At 31.9% G+C, this 24,467-nt stretch overlaps 1 protein-coding gene across 2 annotated transcripts; it reads right to left on the bottom strand.

Moving 5' to 3' along the window:
- LOC133694584 (methylmalonate-semialdehyde dehydrogenase [acylating], mitochondrial-like) lies at window positions 1–12,948 on the bottom strand. 2 transcript variants are annotated; one of them, XM_062116148.1, is made up of 20 exons: window positions 12,726–12,948; window positions 11,344–11,901; window positions 10,858–10,952; window positions 10,670–10,744; window positions 10,423–10,584; window positions 10,261–10,339; window positions 9,990–10,144; window positions 9,589–9,652; window positions 8,444–8,523; window positions 7,963–8,028; window positions 7,537–7,587; window positions 7,081–7,232; window positions 6,057–6,147; window positions 5,776–5,856; window positions 2,628–2,705; window positions 2,459–2,494; window positions 2,319–2,362; window positions 1,876–1,954; window positions 1,378–1,468; window positions 1–1,268 (listed from the first exon to the last, which is right to left on the bottom strand). In XM_062116148.1, the coding sequence occupies exons 2-20, from the start codon at window positions 11,876–11,878 to the stop codon at window positions 112–114; spliced, it is 3,171 nt and encodes a 1,056-aa protein (XP_061972132.1). In that variant the 5' UTR covers window positions 11,879–11,901; window positions 12,726–12,948; the 3' UTR covers window positions 1–111. The 2 variants fall into 2 exon arrangements, with proteins under 2 accessions (XP_061972132.1, XP_061972133.1); XM_062116149.1 differs by lacking the exon at window positions 7,537–7,587.
- Window positions 12,949–24,467: the final 11,519 nt, after the last annotated feature.

Raw genomic sequence — 24,467 nt, 5'->3', positions numbered from 1 at the left:
TATAAGAAGGGGTAGGTTTTATACCTTGGAAGAGTTCACTGAGAATATTTCTTAAATGTTTTCTCTGAAATTTAGATTCCCAAGTCGAAAATAAACAGCATTGTCAGTGTCCTACATCCTCTGAGATGTCGCCAAAGTCATTGAAACTCCCTGGCTGGAAAAACCATCTATTGAAATTAATGTGCTCTCAGAATACATCCTTTCAGATTGATACATATATAGCCTCTCTGATGTTTTCTGCGGACCGTTATTTCTCTGAACAATTGGAGGCATATACATAGTTTTTGTTGTCGGTGGTATCGCTTCAGCTCGCTGGGATGCTGGAATCATATTGTCTGTCCTTTGAGATGTTGCAGAACTGTACACCCTTTCGGAACTTGGATATGAAGCAACATCAGGCCTCTGTGATGTTAAGCCAATATGGTCATTCCTGTGAGCTGCAGCGGATGTGTATTTCCTCTCGGTTGGAAACATGTGATCGTTCCTTTGAAATGACTGGACCATGCTGTCACTCAAGTGAGAAGTTATAATATCATGTAACCTCTCCGAAGCAGGATGTGCAGCGGTGTCAGTTGGACGAGAGGTTGGAGTTGGACTGCTGTCTTTGAGCAATGCTGGACCCATATTATCATTCTGATGAGGCGTTGCCATGTATACACAATCAGAAGTTAAATCCATTGCAGCATCAATCCTCTTCAAAGAAGGGGCAGCATTGTTTCTCCTCTGAGACGTAGGTAAATAGATCCTCTCAGAAATTTGAGAGATACTTTCAGTCCTCTGAGATGTTAGGGTTGGAGTTTCATTCCACTGAGATGGTACAGGTACATACATTCCTTCAGATGTCAGGCATGTGGTTAATGATATTTCTTGGCTTGATAGCTTGATCTCTGATGCATGAGGTATAGTGGGAGGTATCTTCGCCTGTAAATCCTTCTCAGCTGTTGGAGGCAAAACCAGGGATGCCTCCTGGTTATGCAAATCCTTGTCAGTTATTGAGGGCACTGATGACCCTCCTGATTTTGGTAAATTCTCACACAGCAGCTCTCTATGCTTCTGAGGATCTCTCTCTGGTGCCAGTGACATAGCCGGTGACACTATCTTGCCAGGTGAATCTCTCTCAGATGGAGGTAATGCTGAGCAAACCCCTCGACTTGTCATGTCCATCTCATTTGATGTATGCATAGACAGCGAGACTCCTATGCTAGGTAACTCTCTCCATTGTTGCGCAACTGTCTTAATCTGGGTGTAAAATTGCACACCTGTCTTTCCTGCATGCAGAAACAGAAAAAAGAGAGCTCCATAGCTGCATTTCATAAATGGTCCAACCACTGCTCCAAGTAATGTGTGTGCCTGAGAGAGGGTTTGAAGGAATTATACCGCAAAAATTTAAATTGCCAGCAAAAGACACCTTAGCTTCATGAAATGAGGAGCATGGCAATGGAACAGGAACAGAAACATTGATTCCAACCTGTAATACAAAATAAGATGTAGTTCACACTTGCAGAGAATACCCAAACTCCAAGAAAACCTGCCATGAACACATTTTCTTTTGTTTGTCACAAGCTCTCCCTCTATTGTATCTACAACATGACAAACATCAAAGGCTTGAACCCAGTCCTCCTATTGACCAACTAACATCTACATTCAGCAAACTTGGATTCCAGTGAAAAAATTATCACAATATCCAACATAACATAATCATTTGCTGAGGTCAAATTTTCCATTCCCTCCTGTTGCACCATCAAGACACTTTCCAACCTGAATGGCACTTTCCGTAAGGGGACAAATCTTCTAGAAAGTAACAGATTCTTCAAGATGCATTTTGACAAAAGCAATTCTTCATTTCTCACACCATATGGAAAAACGTTGGCTTACCAGCACAGCATCAATGTCATTCTGGAACTTCCTCGCAGCGACACCAGATGTAGTGAAAATGGAAGCTCCATTCCCATACCTACAAAGGTATAGATATGAGAATCCAAAGAAGGTGCAAGTACTCCCCAAATAATGACTAATTAGGGAGATATTTGGATGTGTGAATACTGAACAGATAATATATTTGAGAAGGTTCCAATTCCTTTCAAGGCTTTATATGTCTAAAACTATTTCTTGTCACAATCTACAAATATTCTGAAAAAAAAAAGAGTAGGTAGGAAAAAGTTTGCATGGTATATTAAGTCTGGAAAGAATGGAGGAAAAGTTACATGTTTGAAAACTGCAACAAACACTGAATCAACAAACACATCTCTATGATGATGAACATATAAGACACGTTCTAATGGCAGCCTGAGGATTAAGAGAGGAGTTAAAATATGTACCTGTTTCTGTTTACAATGGTTATGGCCTCTTCTAGGCTGTCTGCCTGTGGGTTATCAAATAACAGATATTGTTAACCATTCTCCAGCTAATTCCCAAAGGATTCACTCAAAAGCAACAATCTAAGAAAAAAGAAAATTACCTGCATACAGAGCAGGACTGGCCCAAGAATTTCTTCCTGCTCAACACAAACATCGCTGTCAAGATTATGGCAAGGTCTTTGGTTCAACTCTTCTTCCACTGAGAATCATAAATTATCCAAGTCCATTCATTCTGAAGCCATAAAAGAGTAAAAAGCATGAAATGGATACCTTGTAGCATTCCATGCTGATTGTAACATCACATAAGATTGTAGGACCAACAAAACTTCCATTTTCATATCCTGGAACCTACAAAATAATTTCAGACAAGTTAATTAGATTAGGAAATTAAACTCTCCGGCAATTGAATTATAAAAAAGAAAGAAAAATTTTATATCACTCATCACAGAGACTATTAAACTGAACTTTTACCTGGAGAAGGCAACACAATGAGATGTAATTCAGATGTGGAAAAGTGAAAAGCACAACAAATACAGCAGAGACTAATCATTTAATAGGGTCAGTCCACACACAGGGGTGTGTAAAGAGAGAATGACCTTGAACCAGTACATTCAATCCGCAGAGAACTCAAATATTTTGCATTTGATCTCAACTTGTGCCAATGGTGAACAATCCAACAATGGAAATCTCATTGTGTCTAAAAAGCTTATCAAGGATCCATTTTATTTCTCAAGACACTGTAACTGGAGATTAAAAAGAAAACTTCTTTATAAAATTATAACCAAGCTCAGCTTCAAGAATTGAATTAAAGATCAAGAAAGACTTATAATAGTTAATCCTTCAAGGTCAAAGTCACAGTTAAACTAGAGATGAGAAGATATTAGAAAATGAAATAGAAAATTGAGAAAGGAGGAAACAATAACAATTTATGTGACTCGGTCAATTCAGCCTCTCACAGTAACGTTTTTAATAAAACCTAGAATCTGGAGTACAATCATGCTTCCTGTCATAAACATGCTTCCAAGGAATCTAGAGTACTCAAGGAAATGAGGTTTTTCTTCAATTAAGGAACATGCAAAGCTTCAACGGTCCTCAGTCCTCACAATACAATTCAGAAACTAGGTCAACTTTTCCCTGCACGAACAATGGCCTTCCTTTTTTCCCAACAATTTTTTTCTCCTTTAGGCTCACAAATAGAGAAACCTCTATTAGAATGTAGAAATCAATCATGAAAAAAAAAACTCAGAATCAAGCATTGCTCCTTCTCAGAGCTACGTATACAAACACTCACCTTTTGCTTTCTCTCCAGTGTCTAGACAAGGTCTTCTAATGTCCTTTTCTTTTTGACAGCTGAAACATCAAATTTTCCACTGTTTGAACTTAAGTTCATACTGACTCTTAATGTTTCAGCAAACACTTCTCTTTGCTCCTATTTGAGCAATTGAGCTCTCTCCTTGACTTTCCTCAAACTTCATGATGCAATCCTAGGAAGAAGAGTTGAAGGTATTATCCATTTTTATTCAGTCAATTCAGAAATTATTTTACTTTAGTAAATTTTTCAAACTTGGATCATTTAACACTCCCTACATCACACAAGGAAGAGTTAATTGGGTGAGCTTGGCTCACTATTAAAACAAACTTAGGAAGAGGTGGGTGCTGTAATCACTTTGGTCCCACATAATTTGAGTGAGTGGGCTCATGGTGAAGCAGGATCAACTAGAAATCCCCTCCCCCCTCCCACGAGGAGTGTCCTTCCCTTTTTTTAGTTTGCCCTATATGTCCACTCTAAAATGTCAAACCATTATCCTGCTATTCTAATTTGCCTCTCAATAAAAGTTGGATGACTTGTTCTCTAACTACTTTTAATTAATAACATAAATAGCCATTTTTGTTATGTGTGCATGGTCAAAGAGGACAGTCTCTACGGAATGGACAAAGTGTTGGTTACACTATTTGCTACTCTCTAATGGCTCATTACTACCAGACTTCTACTTCATTACAATTCCATTTCATGTTTTGATTAGAATCTTGTATCAGGGCAAAACAAGTAAATCCCATTTACACAGAACCTTGGTCCTTATATAGTAGAAAGATTCCATACAGAATAGGAAATGAAAAATGCTATCAAGAAATTCTAGAAAACCGAAATCAAAGAGAAAATCAGGTGGATGAGAAATGCCAAAAGAACTAACAATTTTACAAGCACTTGATTACTAATTGATGTGGCACTTGTCATTCAAGATTTTTATTTTAATCACAATAACATGGCTCTAAAAGTGACAATGCAACATTTACTATCATTGAATTGAATACCAAATATGAAACCATGATAAGCTACTGCATCCTTGTTGATCATGAATTTAGTAAAATCTAATAGTGTTCTTTGACATATTATCCTTGTTGATTTTTTTTAAAAAAAAAAGGATATTGATGTGGATGTTGGTCATAAACCATCAAGCACTCTTAAATTCCTTTACCCTTTAAAGTCATTTCAAACAAACCGAACAAATATCTTTTTCAACCTTCAAAAACAAATTAAAAAAAGCCGCACTGATGCAGCATCTCTTGCCTTCACAGTAAGTTACAGCATAAAGAAAAATCTAAGCGATTGGCAATATATCTTCTAGGAAATGTTTCACAAACTATTCAATCCATTTTTACATGACTTAATGATCACCTCATGAACAAACAAAGAGTATCTTCTCATCTAAAACACTGTCTTGCCTACAAATCTTGTTTTTTGAAATTATTCCCAACACTGAACAAAAAAAAAGATTAAGAAACAATTTAAACTTGAATTAAATAATTCTTTTAGTGAAATTGATTTGCAAAATGACAGCTTAATCTCCATGTGTATTTTTTAAACCAACACCATGTGAGATAGTATTCCAGCAGGAAAGATGAATTAGGCATTTTCAGTTCCACTGACCAGATAGGAGAAACACATCATACTCCCGACTTTGAAATCTGATCCACATGTTTAGCTAAACAGTTGATGTATAATAGCTTGGGCCAGAAAAAAAAATTGAGGTCATGTTAATTATATTTTTTTTAACTGCCTCATGAGCCCATAGCCATGAGGAATTATTACAAAATGGCTTTCAGAGTTATGACAAAAATACATGAGTCCAAACAAGGAATTTAAATTCCAGTATGGTATTTCTCCTAATAAACGAATACAATATTTAACCTGAGATAAATAGTGCAAGCAAAAACCTATACAACAGAAAGAAAGTGGTTTGTCTATGTTAGCATGCTTGTGTTGTTGTACATGGCAGTTGCAAATCTAGCAACTGCTTACACACAAGCATACAGAAGAAACTACACACATGCACGCATATTACTCCAAGTAAAAAACAACACATGGGCAACCTACACAAAGTTATCATCTTATAAAAGATAGAAACAAACAATGTACCACAATGTTTCTCCCATCAAGAAGAAGCCTAGCGCCACTGTCAACACCACTCTGAACTAGTCTACATATGCAATCCTTTACCTGCAAATTTAACATGCCTTCGAGAATATAACACACAGAAACCAACAAAGCAATTGAGCATTGAACAAGCATACTTGAAAAACATGCATGACATAAAATAATGCCAATAGAGAATTCATGTATGATGGAAAGCCAGATCTCAATTTCACTCTTCTCATATTGCAAGTTAATTGAAGCATGTTCAATCATACTGTTTTTACCTCTTTGCTAATCACTGGACCAAGGTCTGCACTGGGATCAGTCCCTGCATTAACTTTAAGTGCTTTGGCATGCTCCACAAGTTCATGCTCCCTGGAAATATTGTTACAACATCCACGTTGGTGTCATAGATATTATGTGCATGAAATTACCTATGAAGCTACCATGTGACAAGATAAACCAGCATCTTTTGGCAGTGTCATACACCAGGTTTAGAGAAGAATGGTTATTAGTGATTCTACTACTTTTGGCAACTAAAAGAGTTGAGAAAGCAATGAAAGATGAACTTTTTTGTGTGCTCAAATTGGACTAGGTCTACAATCACAATCTAACTAAACTTTTATTAGAAGGTAATTGTTAAATTTCTCCACAGCATCCCCTCCTTTTCCTCACCTTAAAATGTGATCATCACTGCTCTAGATGATTAAAGCAACATTTTGATAATTGTTCACATGGACAGCAGAGAAAAGCATTGGATTCTCAAGAAATCATATCCCTTCAAAAAGATCCCAGTCCTGTGGAAGAGAATACTACAGTCTTGGTCGCAAAGTATATTGCTAAATGGTGATAGCTAAAACATAATTTAGAGGGTTGAGAGAAGATGAGCTTTTTTGGATCTCTTTAACATACAGCACGCGAAATAATTTTAACCAGGATAAATGATATCTTTTGTGGAAAATTTTGCCAAGCAAGAGAACGAAAAGGGGGAGCATGACAATTACCCAGGACAACTTCTAATATCATTTTCTTTCCTTTTCAGTGCTCAATTTCTTCACAAATTACTCCCTTCTTTAAACTCTTTTTTGCCAGCATATCTTGTCAACAGATTTCACTTGCCTAAAATTTGTAAATTCACAAATAGGAACCATCCCACAAGAAGTTGGATTTTACTAACAAACAAGCCAAAATAACATTTTTTTTCTGGAGGTCACAGACTTCACATTATAATATGTAAGAATAGAGTTAGCTCAGATAAAGAATGGGAAATAAAATTATTTAAGAGCTCAAACAAACAAATAAAAATACCATGCTGATGAACCTCCAACAAAAACAGCTGTGCTCAGTGCCATGCACTGCTGTCCTGCAGCACCAAAGCCAGCAGCAACCAGAGCATTCAAAGTATCATCTATGCTTGCATCAGGCATTATAATAGCATGATTTTTTCCTCCAATATTAGACTAAGGATAAAAAAAAAGCAGATAATTAGTTTTGAAGCCCATTTAAGTAAAACAGATTTCAACCCAATATGTTGGAATGAAAAGAGTAGTGCTGTATACAGCACAAAAGGGAGGGCACACATAACAACAAGAAATGGTCATGGCCATTGACCTTTGGGTCCCACAAAATCAACAGACTTGACCTGTTCATATTGTGATCTGTGGCCCTCCATTTCGCCAAAAGTCTTTTCCTGAAATAAAAAGATGTGCATGCATGCACTTGCACACACAAGAGAATCAGAGAGGAGAAAAAGGAGGTTTTCACCTGAACACGCTTCCCTCTGGCAGCTGCCCTAGCATATATATGCAAGCCAGCCTTGGAAAACAAGTTACAAATGGTGAACAAAGACCAAGCACAGAATGTCAGTGTAAGGATTTGACTTGATGTATTAATTTTGCATGCATCAGTCTATTACAAGCATAATCAAGATGAGAAATTCATTTGTCCTCCTATCTTTCTAATGATCTTGACTTGCTAACAAAAGCAGGGGTAACATTCAACAAGTCTATTCAAAGTTGCAACTGTTTATATTATTATAGAAATTGCACTGTAACGTGAAAAAATGAAAGGAAATATTAGCCTGCTATCAGATTGGAAGCACGTCTGCACACACAAATCAATGGTATTCAAACTTTGAACATTACAAATATAATTGTAATCAGTGTGCAGTTTAATCTTGAAATAACTCACCAGATCTGAACCAATGAACGATATAGCCTTTACAGCATCATCATCACATATGTAATTAACAATATCCTGCAGAAATTTGTTGAGATCAGTAAATTAAATGATCGACTTTAATGTCTTATAAGTGTTCCTTGAATCCAATCCCACCCAAAACTATATTAGGTTTTTGTTACATCAGATGACTGCCAATTCCTCATTAAAAGCAAACCAACTAATCTCAACAACAAAAGCCGTTCTCTGAAACAAATGCCAAACCCTAGGAACACCATCTCGAAAAAATGGATGTTGAGCCCAGTTGGGATTCTCACTAACATATAATTTGCAAGAAAATGCAGCTTGCCAAGAAAACCAGAAAGGGCCCTCAAAACAGCATATATTCTATGTAACACCCTAAAATGACATTACAGTCAATTGATCCCTCTATAAATTATTTTATGATAATGTGAGTGACAAGGAATAAAAGGATTCAAGAAGCAAATATTACATTGGTGCCATGAATGACATTTAAGACACCGTCAGGAAAACCAGCCTCCACTGCCAAGGCTGCAAGTATCATTGATGCCCCTGAAAATAAAATTGCCATCAATATCAGTATAGTTCACAGAACCGATCCACAAAAGTGCATTGATTATGTATAAGAACAGATTTCATTTAAGGAGATTTCTGATGTGGGGGTAATTAGATTTAACATTACAACAGTAATGATTAAGGCTTTAGGTGCAAAAAAGTGGAGAGGGAATAATTAAGGGTTTAAAAATTACTCTCCAAGTGGTGCTCATTGGGGGGTATATTTTAACCTGAGAGAGGAAGGGGTAAAAAATTTAATTTGGAGGGTGGGTATCCTCTCTCTCTCTCAAACTTATAGCCTATTTTTCCTTCTTTAGTGCCTCTCAAATATTTAATTCTAACTGGCTCCACTAAGACACTTGGTTCTTAACCTTGTATCAAACAATTTTAAAAACTCACTTCTACACCTATTTTTGCACCCTTAAAAATTGCTCATGTAATATTCATCTCCATTTTTTAGCCTCATATCAACAACAACTTAGGAATAACAAAAATAACAAGTCCAAATGCCTAAAGGATGCCATCCAAGTAAGCTTCAGCAGATCATGACATAAAGCATCACTATTTAATAACATATCTTCACAGAATAATAAATTAATCATAAATAGTTCTTATATTCTTTTATTGATAATGTTGTTTACATGCTTAATGGTAGAAATCCTCTAAATTAATCTGCATTCTGGAAACAACTCAGTTACTGACACAGCAATTTTTGTTATAATATGCTGGTCCACATGTCAAAAAAGGCATGGGCGAAATTTTTTGGTCTTGTTGACTGTTTTCAACAAAATTTTGACTCTACTGCACCATCCTTGAGTAATAGGATACATTTTTTTCCTAGAATATCCCACACATGCTTTCACACCCTAATCAAATATCCAGCTCAAGCAAAGACCAAGTTCAAGTTATAAATCAAATATCCTGCCCAATCAGAACCAAATTCCACTTGTATGGTTACTCTCAAATGAATTAGCTTCATCTTGCAAGGGTTTCCATCTCAAAAAAAAAATTCAATGGCTGACAGCAACAAGGAATACATAAACTAATATGTGGTAAAGTCACCTGGATTCTTTTCACATGGCTTAAGAACAAATGTATTGCCACATGTAACTGCAATAGGGAACATCTGAAAAAAAACCATATAACCATTTTAGAGAGAAAGAAAAAAATCCTTCTTCCCTCTTTCCTATCACTCACTCTTTTAGTGATTTGAATGATAAAAGGATAGAGAACCTAAATAAACTAAGATTCAGATAAGAAGTTACAACTCAGCCAAATCTGATTATTTGTCAACCTAAGCCAAATGTGAGAAATCATGACGCATAGATTTAGAATTATTTGTTTAATTAGGAATGTTTAAGAAATCAGAGCCACCATTTTCCAGAGATAAAATCTAGAAAGGGTAAAGAAAAGCAAGGGACAGAATTAATAAAAGAAAAGAATTTAGAACACATGGCACATACCCACAAAGGAATCATCGCTGGGAAATTAAAAGGGCATATCCCAGCACAAACACCAAGTGGTTCCCTAATGCAGTATGTATCAATTCCATTTGATGCATTAGGAACAAACTCCCCCATTTGCAATGTTGCCATAGCACAAGCATGCTCAACTGCCTCTATAAAAATAAATGGCAAATCACCAAGGTCAATCTTGACAACTAGGGATCACATTGTAATTGATCTTCTGAAATCAAAGAAAAAATTACAATAAGAGAACTCTCTGGGTACTTACCCAATCCACAAAGCACATCACCCAAGGCACCTTTTAGAGTCTTACCCTGTTCTGAGGTTATACTGGTAGCAAGCTTATCCTGGAAATAATTTTTTGTGCATTCAAAATAATAATTTCACAAGGAAAAGGAACTATACAAGTATGCAATTCTTGTTTACAGACCATGTCCCTGCGAATAAGCTCCTGGAATCTGAACATGATCCGTTGACGAGTGGCAATAGGCGTGTTTTTCCAAGAAGGAAATGCTCTCTTGGCTGCGATAACTGCATCTTTGAATTCTTCATATGTGGTTAAAGGAAGGTGCGAAACAACCTCTTGTGTAGCCTATGTAAGAAATAAATCATGCTGAAAAAACACAACGCAAATACCTCTATTTGAAAGGAAAAGGTAACAACATATATGAACTTACAGGGTTTAAAACATCAATAATTGTGCACCCTTGAGACACTACAAACTTTCCTCCAATAAAGTTAGGGACCTTCATCTGCAATTAAATTTAGTTTAAGGCTTTGGGCCCAATTCATTTAATCAAGGAAAAAACAGACAGCTTGCGGATAGAAGAAGGGAATTAGAAATTCAAATATATTCAAACCCTACAGGCTGCCTGTCTTCCTTTAATGACTCTCCGGTTGAAGCTGCACTAGTGTTTACCGGAACAGATCTGTTAGGTCTCCATGACTTCAAACATCTATCTGCAAGGGGAAAAAAACGATAATCCATCGTGAAGAAAACTTTATAGAACTACCAAATGATTTATTTTACCAGGAAATGATTTTCTTAAAATATCTGAAATATATGCCAATTGACTGTCAAGCAGTTCATCATGAACGAAACTGTAGAGAACTACCAACTAATGTCTTCTACCAAAAATTAGCTATTTTTTAATGTTTAAAAACTATGCAAATCAACTGCAAGCAGTTCATATCAAGCCTATATAACAACCATGAATAAAGTAACATGGAGAGCTCATTTATGATTATCACCAGCAAAAGGAAGCCTCCATTTCAGCAGAAAACGATGAGTGATTCCCAACCACCACTGCATAACCAATTCCAAAGGGAAAGGCATTGATTGGGATCTCACCTGATAAACCGCCTTGACGGATCTTAGCTTTGAGGTTATACAAATGTCTTGGTGTTGATTGTAGCTCTGGGTTACTTTGCTTGAGAGCTTTAAGCACTTGTCGTGGTTTTACACCAGCTTCAGTCATCATTCTAATTTGTCTAACCTCTTCTTCAGAAAAACGTCGACTGTAAGGATGCTCTGACATGTCTTTTAAAGGTTCATGATTGTGTTCCCCATTTTTTATATTAAGCACCCACATATCATCTTCCTTCTTACCAATTGCTTCAAAAGGGCAATTTATAAGGCGTGAACATGCTTTTCTTTTACGTTGACTTTCATCAATCTTACGCCTATTACGATAAATGCCTCCTCTGTCACAACCAAGTATAACTCTTCTGTCCCTCCTTGACTTCTTAATAGTCACAACATAACCTTGATTAGCCCCAAAGTCACGAACATATTTGATTAGTTCCTCGCGATCTTGAAAAACTCCAGATTCTGGAGGGAGCATCTTATACTGCCCTTCAAACTCTGTTTGATTATGGGTTTGCATGACAGATAGCAGAAAGAAAGAACCTACAATGCCAAATAATATTTACGATATAAAATTAGATTTGTAGGCAGGAAAGAATAAAACAAAAATAAATAGATAGATAAACACAGCTTAAGGCCACACTGCAATTATAGTACCATGTTACCATGACATAATCTGCTCTCTGTTTCACAGTTTTATGATCCTATACCAGCATTTATAGTTTGGCTTTGAATGAACCAAAGCAGATATGCGCTATTAATCCTTAAGATTAACAAATAGTATTTAGACAGAAGCCTACAATTAATTCTTAGATGAAACAAAACATTCTTTCTTAACTAACAAATAATATTTATATAAAACTATTAACAAAATTCTTAATTAAGCCAGCCATGCAACACTTATCGTAATTAACAAATAATTAAACTTGTTTCAGATGGAAACGTGTGTCAATGGTGATCAAAGGGAAATTCGGCTCTTCCTCGTAAAAGGGACATTTATCGGAGTCAGAGAAAGAGCTTCCTCTCGTAAGTCAAAACTAAAAGGTTGTGTCTGTATGGCGGAAGGAAAACCTTGCATCACAAGGATTGCTCTAAATTACAGGTGCCACAAATGCATTATCGATAGTGGAGATTAACCTCCAAAATCTCTAAAAATGGAGGAACCATATAAGGACAAACCAATTCAAATAAACAACTCCCCCACTCCCACGTCCGCCATCCTACAATACAATGGAAAAACATACACTCCCTTCGTTTCCCAACCCTAGTCTACAATGGCATTACTCTAAGATTAAATTGTAAGTAATTCCGATCATCAATACAGTATAGATGAAACCAGAAAAAAATAAATTCAGGGTTTTGATTACCTGATCTAAGGTGACACTAAAAAGGTCGTCCGACAGAGGAGAAAATCCAACTGGCGCTGGAAGACAGACATTTAGACCTTAGTGACTGACTGTTGTCATCTTTCTCCAGAGTAGAGAGAGACGGTGAGGAAAAGTTTTTGGATCGGGACAGCGTCTTTTTAAAAAAGAATAAATAAAAGCTTCGGCACAAGGCGAGGCGACTGGCGTGTGGAAGGTTATTACAAACGAGTTTTAACCACTCTCCTTGCAGTAGAAATTGTATTAAAATTATAAAAACAAAACTAAATTGCAGTGGGGACCTTCAGAATCACGCTAATACTTCAATTTTTAAGAGAAAAGGCAAAACTGGAAATTTATGTTTGCACTATCCTTCGCTGCTTTCTAAGAGTTCATTGTCATTGATATTAAATTTATTTTTTTAAAATTTGAAATTTTATTTTTAAAATTTATTTTTTTTATTTTTTAATATATCGATATCAAAAATAAATTTTAAAAAAATAAAATATATTATTTTAATGTATTTCCAAGCAAAAAACACTTTGAAAAATAATTTTTACCGCACTCTCAAATACCTTTTTAATCAAATAAAAAATCTCATATCCTGCCTAACAAGACTTATCACCTCGTTATCCTATTTGACAAGTATTTGACAGGTAGGCTTCTAAAAAAATATATCTAAATAGATCTAGAGATCAACTAAGTTATGTATTACAATATGTATTATTAGAGTTATTTGGCATTCCATATAAGATTGCAACATAAATTTTCCAGTAAATTATAACGAGACTCGTGATCAATGAGACTTTTACTAATATAATAGATCAACTCATTGTTACTTCAGTCACTGTCAAGTAAAGGATAAGGGATTATCTAGGTACGAGAGGTACCACAAGAGGTGGTTTTTTGCCAGTGCTACTTGATCTTATCAAATGTTTTTTTCTTCCAATACCACGGGGTTCTTTTTCAGAGTAATCAAAAGATTAACTCACAAATAGTTGTCAATTAAGAAATGAAGAACCATGTAACTCAGGTGCCCTAAAAAGCTTCGCATTTCTTTGTTGATCTTGAGTACGGGCTTGGCATGTATAGTTTTGATCTTGTCAATATCTACTTCCCTAATAACTTTCTAGATTTTACTCCAAATATACACTTTGATAGGTTTAACTTCAATTGATATTTTTTCAACCTTTCAAAAAGCTTCCTTAAGTTTTGGACATGGTCCTTTTTTTTTCTTGAACTTGGTAATTATATCGTCTACATACACTTCAATCTCCTTGTGCATTGTCTCATTAAAAATAGTTATTATTGTCCATTGATAAATTGCTCCAACATTTTTCAACATGAATGGCATAACCTTGTCATAGAAGGTTCCCCAATAAGTGACAAATGCGGTCTTTTTATTATCTTCTTTTGTCATCTTTATCTGGTTGTATCCTAAGAAGCTATTCATAAAATAGTAGATAAAACTCTTACCAATATTATCTAATAGTACATCTATATAAAGTTAAGGAAAATAATTTTTTAGACTTGCTTTGTTCAAATCCTTAAAATCAAAACACACGTTAATCTTGTCATATTTTTTATGAATAGCTATAATATTTGACACTTGCTGAGATTATTTAATTACCTTTAGAAAACCAACATCCCATTTTTATACACTTTTTCTTTGACTTTGATCAATTTATTAGGCCTCATCCTTCTCAATTTCTATTTGAGTGGCTTGTAACTTGTCATCAACGGTAGCCTATCTACTATAATGTTTGTATTCAATACTAGCATGTCAACATATGACCATGCAAATACATCTATATATTCTCTTAAAAAGGCAACCAAATTATTTCTCTCATCTGTAAAGATCACCATCCCTATCTTTAAATCTTTTTTACTTTGATCGGTACTCATATCCATCGACTCTAACTTCTTTTTGTTGGGTAAACACGTTATGATTGTTTGACTAGCATAGTAAGTTTTTCAACATCATTTTCTTTCCATTCCTTCTCATTCATGGTAATTAAGTTTTCATCAAAGTTATGTCAATTATTCTTAATATAATAGTTTTGTGTTTTTATGAAGGATCCGTTTTCAGGGTTCTGAAAAGAGAAGAGTGTTATTCAAGCGAGTGCGTAAATTGGATTGGAGTAATAAATAAATATAAATAGAAGAAAAGAGGCACAATTGAACTAAGAATGCATGATTTAATTAAGACTTTTGAAAAAAAGTTCAACATAAATAAAACCTTTTTGTTAGAATTTGAGACACGATTACCAATAAAGTAAAAATAAAAAGACAAGCAACACAAGAAATTACTTTAGAAAATTAATGAGGATATCCTAGGACTTTTGATTTATTTAGCTCCTTCTTCTTAGCACACTTTCTCACAAACTCTTAAGTTGATAGGGTGTCCTCCAATGTGTTCATATTTAGCTTAAGGCAACAACGATTTTATTTTGTTATAAGGTCTCCATCATAGCCTCTACTTTTTTTTTCTTCAGGTTATGTATTGAAGCATCATTAAATATCTTGTTTATTTTTTTCAGCTCTTCCTTAGGTTGCATCACATAATCCAGTCATGAAAAAATCACCTAGATTGGTTTAGCCCCCGATTTTCAATACAAGCCAACCTCTTCTTTTTTTTCTTTCTTTTAGCATTTTTTTAGTAGTATTTCTTTCCTAACTTGAAACCCAGGCTAAATATTTGGTCGTAACTCTCATCTTCATTATATTAATTATTTTTGGTATTTTTTATGGTTAGGTCATATCTTATAAACAGCCTATATTTTAAAACGTATTTTGCAGTCATTCTTACAACTTCAAATATCTTTAGCTTTCTTCTTACAGTATTCTTAAGCATCCATTTAGCATTTCCAACCTTAAAAGCATGCAAATTCCCATCTTAACTCTCATTTACTTCAATTTATGAGATTGATACATTCTTAGTCAAAGATAAGGCTTCATTAGCCTTCAATGTGATTAATCTCCTATTTGCTGTAAACTTTAACCATTGGTATAGGGAGAGTGTTATAGCTCTAGCAAAGTGGATCCATGGTCATCCAAGTAAAGTATTGTAATATAATTAGATATCTAGCACTTGCAAAATCACTTAGAATAATTAGGGCTCAATAATACACTCAATATTTATATTACCAATCACTTATCTCAAAGACCCATCATATGCTCTAGCCATCATAATACTTAGCCTCATATATAATGCATGAACTGGCAAACAATCTAAGATATGCCTAGGTAGTATATTCAGAGCTAACCCATTATCAATAAGCATTTTTGTAATTATATAGTCTTTGCACTTCATAATGATATATAATAGTTTGTTATGTATTGTCCGCTTAGGATCTAGCTCATCTTATAAAAAGTAAAAATAATTGGTAGATTAGATTTTTATATTAGATGTTCTACTGAGTCCCTCAAAATCTAGCTCATTTAATAAAAAGTACAAATAATTGGTAGATTGGATTCTTTATACTAGATGTTCTATTAAGTCTTATGGTATATCTTAAGGCACATAAGCTTTATTCAAAACCTTTTATAATGCATTTCTATGCATCTTTAAGCTTAAGATTAGTGAAAGTAAAGAAATCCAAGTTTGAGTCTTTTTCAGTTACTCAACCACATTATATTTATTATGTTTCATCAATTTTAGGAATTCAATCACCTATTCCTCAGTTACAAGCTTGTTGACCTTATCATTATTAACCAACTCCTCAACTACTTTTCCTTTTAGCTTCTTTTTTTCCTTATAATTCTTCAAGTGTAAAACACCTTCCACTTCTTATCAGCCCTCTTACTTTAACTTACATAATTGGGAAGGGACCCTTAATGTGGAAGGTATGATCATAGTTATATAGAGATGCATTATAGTCTCCACTATTTGGATAAGTTAGTTTTATCAAAATAATTTATGGAGGACCACTTAAAATTGGTTAATATTTACATACCTCAATCTTCCCATTTTGGAATGTCATCATTCCTACCTCAAATTTTTTTCATAACATCTTTCACATTTTTTAGCACTCCAAGAATTCTTAAGATCTCTAATTCATGATGAGATTTTTTACAATAATCAATATCATGTCCAAACTAGTAGTCATATTTGCAATATTCATCATAATCTTTTATAGGTTATATCTTGAAAGGTGGCTTAAGGTCTTTCAACTTTACTAATATTTCAAATAACCTACCCATAATTACCTTAAAAAATACCTTTTATTTTTTCTTTTTAACCTTAATAGATATTACATTTACTTTTCCATTTTTTGAGGTATGGTTTGGGAATGGATTAGTATTCATATTGAGGTGCCTCATCAAATATTATGACCACCAACACTAACATGATACTTACGGGTTTGGTCAAACTTGTACCATTTAAGATATAGTGGTTGGGGTGTGTTTAAGGGATAAAAACATTTTTTCTGATGTTAGCAATCTTTTATATATGTTATTTAGGTGGTTTTTATAGAAGTTTTTATAGGGATAATAGTTTTTTTCAGTTTGGTTATTTATTAGAGGGGTTGATTTTGGGTGTTATTTTATTGACTACTAGAAAATAGGGTGGAAAAGTTCAAATTAGCAATAGCTAAAGTGTTGGTAGGTGTTTGAAAGCTAACATTACTTGTGTTTTCTTATTGGTTTTTTCTCTTATTTCAATAGTAATTTCCTTCCATATTAAGGACTTCAACATTTTTTTTCTTCTAGTAAACCTGTTTCTTTTGTTCTGTTTTAAAAGCATTTAAGATATTTCATGTTTTGATTGCTTGTTCAATCATTTTCAGCCACTATTACTATATTTGTGAAATGTTAGGTTGAACTACCAACAAGGTATTCAAAATAATGCACTTTAAATATATTAAAGAATAGGGTAATTGATGTGATCCAAGCAACACCAAAAGATTCATTAGAGGTTTTAAGTGGTGCAATGACAAGACTTAGAGCTAAGAGGTTTAAAGAGATTTTTAATGGACTCCTTCAAAACACATAAGCCAAGGTGGACTTCAAAAAGATATTAAATAATTAAGAACAAGCCTTGATTAACTTAATTCATGTTTAAGAAGGGCTTGTTGATGGACATTCAAACATTATAAAAAGATTCAAATAAGAATATTCAAATCTATCAATTTTGACATTTCTCTATTTTTTATCATAACTAGAGCTACAAAAGAAATTTCAATGCGATTCCAGTTGCATTGGAAATTAAATATTCATATATTTCTAGTGGCACATGGAACTCTTTCTAATTTATCAATAAAAGATAGAACAATGCATTTAAAGTTGGGTTTTGATTTTGCTAACATATTACAAAAATGACTCTAGTTTTATTAAATTAATTGAGCTATTATTTTATTTATATTTTAGTTATTATTAGATTTTTTAGAGATATTAGAACCTTTATTTAAATTTGAGTTCATTGGATATTATTATTATTATTATTAGGTTTATCCATATCCAATAGGGATATCCTATTAGACTTATGATTCTTTATAGTATAAATACACTTTTGTACAGACTTTTTGAGGTTAGACTATTTTTAATAAATAAATCAATATTTTTGCTATCTTTTGTGTGGTTGAGTGATTCTTATACTAAGTTATTGATTGGAGTTGTAAACTCTTTGAAGAATTGATTAATTTTATTGTGATTTTATACTACTTGTTCGTGTCTCTTTATAGATGTAGGGTGAAGGTGATGATTGCGTATAACTTTAGTTCTTCAAAGCAAATTCTTATTGGATCAAGTTGCAAACCATTCAAATCTGATTTTAACGTATCTTAAGAGGTATCTACATCAGTTAGTATCAGAGTTTGTGTTATTATTTGGTTATATCCCTTTAATCTTTAGTTTATGTCATTTCTTGATTTTTTTTCCTTCCTAGTTTTGGCTAGGTCTTATTTCTTAAAAAAATAGAATTTATTGTTCTCTTATTATTTCAAAGTTTGTGTCAAACCCTATATATATAAAAATCATCTTGCTTAGTTTTTTATTTTACTAAACACATGAAAGAAAAATTATGTTCTTGAATTTTATCTTTTATTTTTCTTGATTTCAACCTAAAGAAAAAAAAAAAGATAAGAAATATTGTTCTTACCAAATTATGTGGATAAAAAAGGGAAAAGTTAAAGAAAAATTGCAATAATTGATTGAATTGATAAGTTAGGGCATAACCAAATACAAACATTTGAATTTTAGGGTTGACTACAAGTTTTTTGAATATTTTCTTGATTTTGCCGACTAAGTACATACCAAATTCTGGTATTGCTAAATTGAATTCTTGTTTTTCTTGGATTATCTTGCCTTATTTCATATAAATTTAGTTAGTATAGATTTTTCTTACTTTATTATAATTGTTTTCTTGAAATTCTTGAAGTTGAATCTTGACTTAATGAATTAGTTAGTTTTTTTAATCTTTAACATAAACTTCATTGTTTTTATTTTGTGTATTTTTGAAATAATAAGCTTGCATGGACAAAGATTTATGAGTTTATTTAAGGGCATTTATGTGTGGAAAGAATTTGAAATTTCAATGAAATTGATTTGATAATTTGAAATTTGTATAGAAAATGAAATTGACTTTTATAGTGAATGAATGACAAATGATATATTATTCATGTTGGTACAAGAGAGGTCGTATGACCTAATCAGTTGCAGCGACCATTTCACCTATTTAAACATCAGGCAGGTACTTGACATTTTAAAACTAAAATATTATTTAAATTGTGATTAGAATTTTCTTCTGATGTATCTTGATTTTATTTAGAAAAATATTAAATTATTGGAGAAACTAGTTACTCTGATTAATGAGACTAGTGCCCTAGTTAATGGGCTACTGAAGAAACTAGTTGCCTTGATTAATAGGACTAATGTCCTGATTAATGGATTAATAGAGAAACTAGTTGCTCTGATTAATGTGCAATCAGAGAAACTAATTAATTTGGTAATGGAATAAATGCTCGGTTTAGGCTAGAAAGAACATTGGTATATCCTTAAATTGTGTTAATTGTATTGATTTGCAAGGTCAAGGATAAAATAAGAAATTAACCGTTAGTAATTGATGTGGAAAATGTATAGAAAAGATAATAGTAAATAATCATTGTGTATAAAGCTAATTATATTTGGTATTGAAAATTCTAAGGAAACTCTGCTAGATTTTTAGTAGAATATATATCTATATATATAAAAACATTCATGTACTTTTAATGATAATAAATTATATATACATGGAATGTTGTATAAATAAATTAGAGTTGTTAAATGATGGAACTAGTAACCTGATAATGAGGCTAGTGCTAGTAATGGGCTAGTTACATTAGTTCGGGTTGATGACTAGAACATATAACTTGGCAAGATAGTTTAATAAGACCATACAAATTGATTAAAAAGATGAATTGACTATCCAAAATGGAGCTAATGATGTTATTTGCATTAATGACTTGGATATATATGATTTGGCTAGCGGCCCTATAAGGAACAAATAATATGTGTTACCAACTCATCGAACTAGTAATGAAATGTTGGAAGCCAAATTGTCAATACAAAATATAATAATATTTTAGGGATTTGAACTATTCATTTCCAGGGAGTTGTTTGAAACGTGTTTTAAAAATTGAGGTTGTTACATGAAGTTGCTTGTATGATGGTGAATTAAAATTTGTGACAAGTTTTATGTAAAAAATGGCAGGAAAAAATTTGGATAAGGTTCGTATAAAAGAAGCTCAATCAAAATTTCATTAATGGGGAAGGTTTTCATTAAAAATCATAAGTCGGAGTAAAATATTAGCCTTAATTTTTTTTTAAATGAGTTAAAATAGTGTGAAGGATAATAGCATGAGTTATATGAAAAAAGAAATGAGACGATGAAACATGGTAATGATAAGTATAGATTTTGAGAGATCAAACTAAGTAGTCAATCGCGCAAGAAGTTGAAATAAAAAATTATATGTTAAGAGAACACGTGTATTTTATTAAAATAAATTGAATACTTGAAAAATTGAAACGGCATAAATATGTTGCGAAATGAAATATGACACAATTTAAATATATTATGAATTGAAACAATAGTGCAAAGCAGATATGATTATGAGATATATGTTAAATTTAAATGTAATACAAAATGAAACAATGGTGCAAACTAGATATGGTTGTGAAATATACATATATAATTGTATGAATTAAAGGGGTTTTGAGGAAGTGATTCGTAGTATGAATCAAACGTGCTGTGAATAAAAATTTCCATGATGTAATTGTGAGAGTTAAATAAATACAATGATGAAATAAACGTTCAAAATGGATAGAAAAGCTCATCAAAAGATGGATGGAAATGTATTAAATTGGAATATAACATAAATTAATGTTCGGATAAAAAGTTAGTGAAGATCGAGTTACTTACATCATGTATGTATGTGTGTGTGTGTAAGATAAGTATTTGTTGCAATATGATTCATATGTTATAAAAATAAATTGTTTTCATGTTTATTATAAACTCAAAAAGAATAATAGATCTTATATTGCATTTCTTTTATTTAGGTGGTGATGAATTGATGATGTAATTTTGAATATGTTGACTATCTTTTTGTGTAATGTAATTTTAAAAATAATAACTTGCATATAAATGAAACCAATTCTAAGGATATTTGTAATTTAATTATTAATTTTTTTAATTAGATTTGTGATATGACTTTAAACCTATATTATTGGGTTTGTCTGGGTTCACTTTCCTCCCCTTTCTTTTTAAGCTCAAGTTTTTTTTATGTTTATCCTTTAATATTTATCTAATTGAAGATTAAACTCCACTAACCTTTTTTTATTTTTTTTCTATAGGATTTTTTATTGACTTTGAAAATGACCTGAGTTATCTTGCATCTTTTTAGTTGTTATTATATTTTTAAATTTATTTTTTAAAAGTATTTTTTTAATGAAATGAATTTAATTAATTAAATATAAACATAAGATGCTTATTTCATGATATTTCTTAAAAAAAAATGATTCTTTTGGGTAAAAATCGTTTTATGAGCAACGATAATTGTTTGATTAAATAAAAATTTTATTAAAAAAACAAAGATATTAAAAACAACTAGATACATGACTAGTGTTGCGAGATCAAATATCTTATCTAAATATATTTCTTAATTTTTCTAATTTAGTCTTTACTTATCATTATTAGCTTGAATAATTCTTGATTCATTTAATTAAATGCATGTATAAGCATTTTGGTTATTTTTAGGAATCTTTTTATAGATAAAAACATGTTAAAAAAGCTTGAATATTCAATTTGTTTATAAAAAAATAAAATTATCCTATCTTGCAAGTCAAATAGCTAGTTAGGATGCAAGTGAGGTGAATAATACATTTGTTATCTACCAAATTCGATATTAAAACTTATACTAACAGAGTTGTAATTTTTGAATTAAAATTTGTATGTATTCATATTTTTTCTTATTTTTTAATATAGATTTTTCAAAAAGAAGAATAAATTATCAAGTAGGATTGAATACTAGTGGAGCATGGACATAGTTTATAAATTTGACATATATTAAGCATCAGTAATTAATTAACTAAAAAACTAAACCATATGGGTGTTTCATTATAGCTCATCTTGAGCTATAATAAAATTATTATTTTACCCTTCACCCTTTTATTTTTAAGGCTTTGCTTGAGGGGTAAAATGATCTTTGCACATGGTTAATTTATCATTTTTTATTTGTTTGGGGGAAACAATGTCTTTTTATTTTTCTATAACACTATAATTACCATATTACCCTTAAAAAGTTAACAATAAGAATGAGCAGTTGAATTAGCCCACTACCTTTACCATTAAAATTTTTTAGCCTTAGTTTTAGGGGCTTGATTGTGATTTCATAATGATTTTTTATTATTATTGTTTTTTAGTCCTAGGGGTATTTTTTCCTTACAAATCAATGAACAATATGATTACTTCATTACCCTTACCATTCAATTTTTTTGGCCTTAGCTTTAGGAACTTGGTTGTAATTTCATTATAATTTTTTGGTTATTATTATTTGGTACTAATGACATCTTTGTTTTTGTTAAAAAAAAGAAGAAAAAGTTGTTAACACGCGACTCACATGTGTTAGCCACCTTTTGGCGGCACATGTGACTGATTCTAGTGGTTTTAATTGTGATTCTGTCATATCATTTGATTAATCTCAGTGTCTTCTTTCTTCTTGGGTTCGATTTGGCACCAATTTGCTTTTCTTTATCTTTCTTCCTCGAATTATGTGCTAACCATGCAAAAATTATATCAGCCTTTCAATTTTTTTTCTTTTGATTTAGTCATTCTTCTCTTAATTGCATTTGTTTTATTTACATTGATTATTGCTAATTGAATTTTATTTTTGATTGAATCCCTAGTGATTTGATTTTGTTAATTTTTTTTAACCAAATTCGGTTCTCATTTTTTTAATTGCTATTTTTTTTATTTGAATCATTTTCTTGATTTATTTGATTTTTTCAATTACATCCCTAAACATTTATTTTCATTTATTTTTTTTTTCAAATTTGGTTCTAATTCTTTTAATTGCTATTTTTTAATCATTTTCTTAATTGATTAGTTTTTTTTTCAATTTCATCCTTGGGCATTTAATTTTGTTTAATTTTTATGTTGACTTTCATCATAATTCTTTTAATTGCTATCTGTTTAATTTTGCATTTTTTTTGTTTCTTTTTTAATTTTATCCTTCAATATTTGTTTGATTAAGAGTCCTACTTCTTTGGTTTTTTGGGTTTGCCTTTTATGAGGTCACTCTGGTCTCATGATATAGGTCATAAATATGAAAGATTAGCCTGGGTCAATTCTGATATTTTTTTTCAAATATATTTTTTACTGGTATTTTTTTGGGTTTCTATTTATGGAGTCATCCCAATTTCATATCATAAATCATGTGTTTGATTTGTTGACCTGCGTTGGCTTCCGAGTTTTTTTGAGGCTTATATATATATATATCTTTGCATTATATTGGTAGGTATTTATTCTTTATATTTTTTTAATGTGTTTGGCCCTGTGTAATATTTTTTTATAGTGTGGATTTATTCAGTCAATTTTATTTGTATTTATCGTTTAAGTAATAAGTTTTTTTTAGGGTGGATTTATATTTTGTTTATTTAAGAAAATAAATTTGATAAATATAATTGGGTGAATGACTCATTTTTGCAGTTTATTTCTTGATTATTATTAGCAATTTTTTTTTGACATAAATAGCTATTAATTTATTTAGTTTGTTGATTGCATAAACTTTTTAATTTACATTTTAAATTTTTCTTGTAAAAAAAACATTGAAATAACTTCTATACTAAAAAGTTTTTTTAAAAAAAATTTATAATTCGCCGGTGAATTACAGGTTAAATGGCTACTAACCATTTATTTTATCTATTCAACACACACGTGTGTGTGTGGATTCAGCTATTTTATAGTACTTTTTTTTAATTTTCAATAGTTTATTTTTGAATTACTTATAAATGAATAAAGCTATATATTTCTTAAATTAAAATATGATAAAAAATGGAATATAAAATCAAAACTTAATTTAATATTTAATAGTTGATACAAAAACGAATAGCATTCCTTTATATTATTTAGTAAAGATAAAGCAATGTTATTTTATTGAAATGTTATTTTACGGAGTGGTACCCTTGTAGAGATAAAGCTATGCATGATATGGACTTGGTAAACCCTAAACAAGAGGATAGAAGAGTAAAATTGAACTACCATAAGAAGAA

Source organism: Populus nigra, chromosome 5, assembly GCF_951802175.1.
Source record: "Populus nigra chromosome 5, ddPopNigr1.1, whole genome shotgun sequence".
Taxonomy (NCBI): Eukaryota; Viridiplantae; Streptophyta; class Magnoliopsida; order Malpighiales; family Salicaceae; genus Populus; species Populus nigra.
Note: the sequence above shows the minus strand (reverse complement) of the source record. Positions and strands in the feature narration are given on the sequence as shown.

Excerpts from the sequence above, each read along its gene's own strand:
- LOC133694584 (XM_062116148.1), bottom strand. The coding sequence starts at position 11,878 with ATGCAAACCCATAATCAAACAGAGTTTGAAGGGCAGTATAAGATGCTC. Across the intron at positions 10,953-11,343 it reads CCGTCAAGGCGGTTTATCAG|ATAGATGTTTGAAGTCATGG; the intron begins GTGAGATCCCAA and ends TTCCCCTTGCAG. Across the intron at positions 6,148-7,080 it reads GTTGGAGGTTCATCAGCATG|GGAGCATGAACTTGTGGAGC; the intron begins GTATTTTTATTT and ends CAATATTTCCAG.